Source organism: Argentina silus, assembly GCF_951799395.1.
Source record: "Argentina silus genome assembly, chromosome: 16".
NCBI lineage: Eukaryota > Metazoa > Chordata > Actinopteri > Argentiniformes > Argentinidae > Argentina > Argentina silus.
Window position 1 is genome coordinate 12,664,507 of NC_139670.1, and position 7,500 is coordinate 12,672,006.

Sequence of the window (7,500 nt, forward strand, 5' to 3'; positions counted from 1 at the left end):
GCCCCCCCCCCCCCACACACACACACACCCTGTCCCAGGAGACACCCAGCGTCTGGAGACGGTGTGGCTGTCTGGGATCTGTCAGAATGAGAAGAACGAGGTGATGAGCTCCAAGCTGGATATAGACAACATGGCGGGGGTCTTCTACATGCTGCTGGTGGCCATGGGCCTCAGTCTGCTGGTCTTCTCCTGGGAACATCTGCTCTACTGGAAACTACGACACTCACTCCACAAGTCTCCACGAGCAGACTGTCTACTGGCTATCAGCAGGGTGAGTGGCAGAGAGAAGTCGGGTTGATTGATTGATTCGTTGTTTGATTTGTTTTATTGACTGATTGGTTGATTGGTTGGTTGGTTGGTTGGTTGATGGTTAGTTCACTGGAAGGTTAGTTGTTTGAGTGATTGGGTATACAACAGAGATGTACGGAGAGAGAGAGCGAGAGAGAGAGAGAGAAAGAAAGAGGGAGAGCGGTATAGCGGTGCAGGGGGCAGAATGAGTGAAAGACTTAATGAAATGCAGCCAATAGAAAAAGCGTGGCCAACTATTGCTATTTACCCACCCTATCATTTTGATGACTGAATTAAAAAAGAAACCCTTTTAATGAGCGTGAGCCGAGATTTTAATTTCAGCAAAACATTAACGTTAATCAACACCCAATTTGTGTAACGAGAGAGTGGATGGAGAGACTAGAGAGAGGAGAGGCAGGGCTGAGTCGACGCCACTCAGACGAAGAGAGCCGCACACAATTTAGCCACGGACCGTCCTGCTGCTGCAGCACTGTGTAATTACACCATTGTGGCTGTATCATGGCTTATCAGATTAGCAGCTAAATGACGACCTGATAATTAATCCTTACAGGGGGGCCCCGAGGGCCAAATTAAATTTGGCTTCGTCAGGATTTCAGTCGACTGTGAACGGCGAAGTCGAGGGACTCAGCTCAGTGTTTGTCCATGCAGTTAGAGACTATTTGCTCAGCAAATGAGAGGAGGGGAGAGAAGGGGGGGAGGGGGGTGGACTGGAGGGGTGGACTGGAAGGGGGACTGGGGGGGGGGACTGGGCGACTATTCTCAGGGATGTTCTTTCTTGTCATTGGGGAATGTGTAATGAAAATTAACCACAGGCAGTAGAGTTGTGTGATCAAATTATACTTTTTGGCAAGGTGAGAATTGTTGTGTACTGTCATTTTTCTTGATGGTCCAGGTCTTGATATTACACGTTCTCTCTGCAGGACCTCTAGGTTGATTAAAGGTTAAGTTGAACAGATCATTTGTTGTCTCTCCTCTCCTTCTCCTTCGTCTTCTCCCCCTCTCTCCTCCCTCTCTCTCTTCTCTCTCTCAGGGTATCTATAGTTGTTTTAATGGCGTGGAGGCCCCTGACCATTCCTCTGATAGCCTGCCCAACCCTGACCTGACTGCTAACTATGCTCAAGCTAACATGCTAAAGATGCTCCAGACCGCTAAGGACTTGGTGTCGTCTGCTCACGTCGAGACCTCATTGGACAACGCCACCAAAACCATAGAACACTGGAGTCGTCATAGCAGCGGTATGCCCGTCCGCGTTCCGCATGTCACCACCGAGACCGTCCCTGGGGGGTTCGCTTATGTCACAGAGAACCATTGCCCCCTCCCCCAGCGCTCCCTCACCCCCCCGTACTCCGGCCCCCAGTCTCTGACCACAGTGGCGTCTCTGAAGCAGCAGAGGGGGTTAGCCAGGCCCACCCCGCTCCGCTACACCCTCCCCGCGCGCTCCAGCTCCTGCCTCTACGACAGGCCCCTTCCCATGTCCAGTATCAGCAGCCCCCATCTGGCTAGTGGAGACCCCCAGCCTCACCCCCACTCTCACCTCTACGCCACCACAGGGAGACTGTACATGGAGACCCAACCCTTGTCCTACCCTCACTCCTCCTTCGTCCCCTACGAAAGAGAGCTCCAGCTGCCTGACATCTACGCCTCCTACCCCCCGGCCTCTCTCTCCCCCCAGGCCCAGCCCTCCTCATCAGAAGGCCTCTCCAGAAGGAAGAGGAGGTCTAATAGTTTTCTCTCCGGGGAGTCAGGAGGAGAGAGGAGAAGCCACAGAGAGGAAAACCCCCCCCTGGCGGAGCTCCGTGCCAACCACCTCCTGGAGAACCACATCTCGCCCCCCTGCGCTGATGGCCTGTACCCAGGGGAGGTGGTCTGTCCTGGAGGTGAGAACTGTAGCGGCTGGCCCCTGGAGGAACTGGTGCTAGCAGGTAGACACAGGCTCCACCGCCGCCCCTCCTTCCTCAGGGCCACCTGGGGCGGTGAGCGGATTCGCCAGCTCGATGAAACTCCTCCCACCTCTTCCCCCTCTAGCCAATCACCATCGGCCCTACCAGACCTCTTCCCCTGCGTGCTGCCCCAAACTTCACCCACTAAACCCTACAGCCCAGCCCCTGCCCGGAACAACGTCTCTTACTCCACCTCTGCACCTCGGGACCACGCCTATCTCCATATAAGGCAGGACCAGAGAAGGGGTAATGGGCGGGGCCGTAAGGGCCAGAAGCTGCGTTACTCCTACTCCACCCACCTCCCCTCTTACAGGGAGGCAGTACAACAGGGTGATAGGGTGGGGGTGGTCCGGCGAGCCACCAGCCTGCTCAGCAGACAGTACGCCCATTACCTGAGCTCTTACCCTGGACTACCCCTCTACCACGGCCCCCTGGACCTCCAGACCCACACTCAGGCCTCCAGCACCCACCCCAGCCCAGTGTGCCAGCTCCTGGCCTGTGGAGGTGGGCGCTGTGGGGGCCAGAGGGGGGTGCTGTACCAGGACAGCCTGTATGGAGCCTATGGGGCCTATGGAGCCTACAAGGGGGCCCAGGAGCCTGGCTCTGTGGCCCAGACAGGGCAGGGCTCAGTGGGGCACTCTGAGGACAGCCCCTACCTGTCCAGGCCCTGGAGACGGGTCTCCAGTCTGGAGTCAGAGGTCTGAGGGAGACACATAGAAATACAACGGATGGACTGGACTTCATAGGTTGGACTCCATCACTTGAAGAGATAAGTGTGACTGTAAAATGGGCATTTTAGAGGGGGGAGGGTTTGGTCTACTCCCTGGAAAACAGTGACATTTGTTGCTTAGTGGACTATAACTCAGCAATAAATTAGAATTGTAGGATATGTAGCATAGGTAGCTGCGACATAGAATCTGAACCTTTCTAGTTTGTTGTACTGAGAGTGCTGGTGGGAGCATTGTACCTGGAGTAGAAAATATTGTATTATTGCAAAATGGCTGTTTTGGAGTCGGGGGGAGGGGGGGGGGGGTGGAATGTTGATTTACTTGCTGCTTACATTGCATTAAACCATATTTATGTGTTTTCTGTGAATTATGTGCGCAACGATTTACCAAGTCTATATAGTGTTGCCTATGGGTGAGTCCCTGAGATTTCAGTCAGCCAGAGTACTGTATGTATTGTGTATATTCTGTGTTTCCGGGATTTGGGCCCTGGGGGTGTATATTCTGAATGGTGTTGAGCCCTGAACAGTCTTCTCTCCATTCTGAAGCTGTGGAGGATAGAAGAGACAGAGGAGAGTCCTTTGCACTAGCAAAAACAACAACGGCTCAGTAAAGTGAGCACAGTTATGGCAGCACAGCTTTGAGTCCACAAGTGAGGACATAATAATATAGTTATGTGAATTATAGTTAGCGCAATAATAAGGTTTCAGTGGGGGTTGAGGGTCAGTCCTTATGAACACAGACTTTGTGAGCTGAAATAGGAACGTTGACCATCGACAGCTCCTATAGGTGGACCAATGGGCTCTCATGCTGTCATTCCTAAGTGGTTGCCTTGCTAAAAGGCACCCGGTATTCTGACTGATATGATACATTATATCAACAACAGCACAGAATCAAATAGGGCTTCTCAACAGATTTATATGTATTCTATATATAAATATAGATATATATTAGACAATGTGTCATTTGAAGTTGATTTTAGTGTTATATTCATGTATTCAATATAGAGTAGAATTTTATAATTAATATCTCTTCAGGCACATGTTTCAAGGTTTTTTTTCTAATAGCAGGAATGACAGATTTACTGAGGCATTTTCTCTGATGATATCTCTCTGTCAATTTACCTCTCTCTCTTTAACTCTTTGACTCATTCCAACTCTCTCTCTCCCTTCCCCAATCCCTCCTCTCTGTCTCTCGCTCTCTCTCTCTTTCCCCCTCCCTCTCCTCCTCCCTTCCCCCTCTCTTTGTTTAATGATTGGATTTAAAAGGAGGTAATTGAAAGCTATTCTAGTATCTGTATTACCTGGTTCTTTCACTCTGTAATCAATCACTATGACCAATTAAAGAGCCTTTTGGACGAACGTGCTTGTGTGTCTCTATCTCTGTCCGTGCCCTGCTCTCTGTCTGCCCAAGCTTCTAATCTGAATGGCCAGGGCTCCCTTACAAAAGAGACGACTCTGGACTTGTCTAGTTAGATAAGGAGTGAGGGGGAGAGTGAAGGAGAAGGGGGGACAGGGAAAGAGAAAGAGAGGAGGGGAGGGGAAAAAAGGAAGGACGGAAGGAAGGAGACAACTAAGGAAGAGAGATGGAGAGAGAGAGAGGGGGGGGGGGGTAGAAAGAATGATGGAGAAAGAAAGAGGGAGGAGCTGATTGGCCATCCAAGGACTCCTCTTCAACCCCACTCAAATCAAGGTCACTCCTCTGGAGCTGAGACCCGCTGAGATTAGGGTCGAGTGACACAAATACTTTGTCATAGTTACTGCTACAACTGTATACTGCATACGACAACGATTGCAAATTCAATCTTTAGAAATAATTCAATCATATGACACTAACGTATGTCTAAAATAAAACAGATTATAGTCAGAAAATAATGATTTTATCCACAGCGATACAATTGGGAGAGGAGAGGCACTTGTTCCTCTTTATGGAGAGCTCTACCTGGAGATCTCCTATACCTGCTCTTCCACTGGTCATCATCAGGGTTTGTCCATTACAGGCTTTGCATTGTTGTTAGGGTGTTGGGTGTGACAGCCCAATAACATTGATTTAATCGTCCCTTCCCCACTGATCGGGGATCTGTTTTATAGAGTGCAGAGTAATTGGGCCCCTCTCGTAAATTCCGCCTGTGAGCTGACTTCAGAGCAGACACCTGCCGCAGAGCGCCCCTTAAATCACTCCACTTTGATGAAGGTAGAGGAGCGTGCACAGAGACAGAGTTATACATACATTAACCTCCACAGGTCACCACAGAGAGGGGGAGAGAGGGATGAGAGGGAGAGAGGGATGAGAGGGAGAGAGGGATGAGAGTGAGGAAACGGTGAGAGGAATGAGAGGGAGACAAAGTAGGAGGGAGAGAGAGAAAGAAGGATGAGAGCCATTTACAGACAAGAGGCCTGTGTCAGGGCGAGGGCTTAATATTCAGAACACAGGGAGGCTAGAGTCCATCAGGACCTCCCAGGGAGCAGACATGGTAATTATTCACATCCCAGACACAGAGAACCACACGCAGGCATGCACGCACGCACACACACACACACACACACACACACACACACACACACACACACATACCTTGTGGAGTATAGTCCTATATTACACTACTTACGCTCCTGGGTCCTAATTTATCATTCATGCGTAGAAATGATTCTAAAATCCTTCTTACGCACAAAATGTAGAATATCCGTACGCACAAGATTGGTGGAACTTCTCTGACATGCGCACGACTGCCGTACGCACAGCGGTGAAAAATCAAGGTTGATAAATAATGTTCTAAATTTCCATGCTTGTGCGCGGCCGTGGCGTCCAATTGACCATACATGTACAGTATATGGTGAATAACTTTAACTTTAAGACAAATTAATCCCACCTGTCTTTTTAACAAAGCAATTTGTCAAATTCTGTTCTACTTTCTCTCCTTACTGGTTTTTCGATGGTGATCTGTGATTTGATTTCATAAGTGCTTTTCTTTTAAAAATGTGATCAATGACTTCATCCTACATCAGGGTTTTCTTTTGACTCAGCCTTTATAAATAAAAGCCTTTATAGGAAAATGATCTCAGTTTTAATATCACACTAACATGCAATAATGAGGTAAGGTATCGAAGTGCATTGACAATAGCAATAAAAGAAAGAAAGGCTCAAAAACCCACCCAAGGTGTTAGAGGTTGGCTACTGGCCGGATGTGAGGAAGGATGTCAGGATACCTGACTGTCAGGTCATCTTCAGTCCTTTGCCATCAAGCGGCCTGGATGTGTGGACATCATGGGCCCTTTCCGTAAAAGCAAAAAAGGACATCAGTACCTCCTGGTGATCGTTGACTACTGCAGCAAGTGTATCAAGTTATTTCCCATGAGAGTTATTCTGCAAAATTGCCTTCATTCTCACTGAGGAGATATTCACTAGCTGATCTCGTCTCTGACAGAGGTGTTCAGTTCACCTGCCTTCTTCTCAACCAGGTCTGCCCACAATGGGGTGTTATTCAAAAACTCACCATAGCCTACCATCCGCAAACAAACCTGACAGAACGCTTCAACCAAACTCTAAAGATCATGATGGCTTCCTTCGTGAAAGACCAGCACAGAACTTGGAATAGCTGGCTGCCTGAGTTTCGCTTCTCCATCAACTCTGCCTGGCAGGAATCAACTAGTTTTACACTTGCAGAGGTTGCCCTTGGCCGGAAACTTCAAGGGTCACTGGAAAGACTCCTTAGCAAGTCACCTGATCCAGACAAAATAGCGTATTCCCTGTTAGAAAGGGAACAGCAAATCTTAGAGCAGGTCAAACTTCTAATTGACTTGCTGTTCCTGTGTCTTTGCCTGTACTGGTTTATTGTGGGCATCAGACTATTTCCAAGGCCTTTTGGATTATTGTGGAAGGCTATTTCTAAAGACAACACAGGGTTGGACTGCCAGAGGGTTGTTCTTTTTGGGGATCAACTGGTAAGATCAATCCTTTTTGCTTTTTTCCTTTTGCTGAATTGGGATTTTTACTTCATCGACTATATTTTGTTGAAGGACAGTGTTTGAGAAAAGAGAGCTTTTATTTTTATTTTTATTTGATTGATCCACCTTAAATCCTCTGGTGAATACATTTAGATTTACATGACATAAGTGCCCTCCCTTTCTTTTACTACTATAGGCGGTCGTAAGCATAGTTGTAACCAACCGTTATAATGTAGCAAATTAATGAAATAATATCAAATACATTTCTCCATAATGGTTCCTATGGTATAGAATGGATTCTTCAAAACTTCAAGTAATTTAACTATGAGTGATTTTTACATATATTTGAAAGTCATTTTGTTACTTGACTTGCATCTGACAAGCAATTCCCTAATTCCACCACTTGGCATTGTGTGTACACACGATGATGGGTGTGTGTAAATTGACACACAATCTCAAGCAAGTTCATCTTGATACATTTAGCTTTTTGCTGTGAAATGATCGTACGCATGGTTCACACACAGATTTGTGAATACGTAGCATTGATAAATGAGGACCCTGGCTCTGAATTAATTGTCTGTG

General features: G+C 47.8%; 2 protein-coding genes across 2 annotated transcripts in view; both read left to right on the forward strand.

Moving 5' to 3' along the window:
- The window catches only part of LOC310817050 (glutamate receptor ionotropic, NMDA 2C-like), a gene marked incomplete at both ends in the record, with an annotated part of 26,691 nt that extends 23,738 nt beyond the window's left edge, over positions 1 to 2,953 (forward strand). Inside the window, 2 exons of the mRNA XM_083687460.1 lie at positions 39 to 271; positions 1,340 to 2,953. Of these exons, the coding sequence (XP_083543586.1) occupies positions 39 to 271; positions 1,340 to 2,953 (1,847 nt within the window). The remainder of the gene's footprint in view (positions 1 to 38; positions 272 to 1,339) is intronic.
- bicral (BICRA like chromatin remodeling complex associated protein) overlaps positions 1 to 7,500 on the forward strand; it is a 253,681-nt gene that overhangs the window by 77,157 nt on the left and 169,024 nt on the right.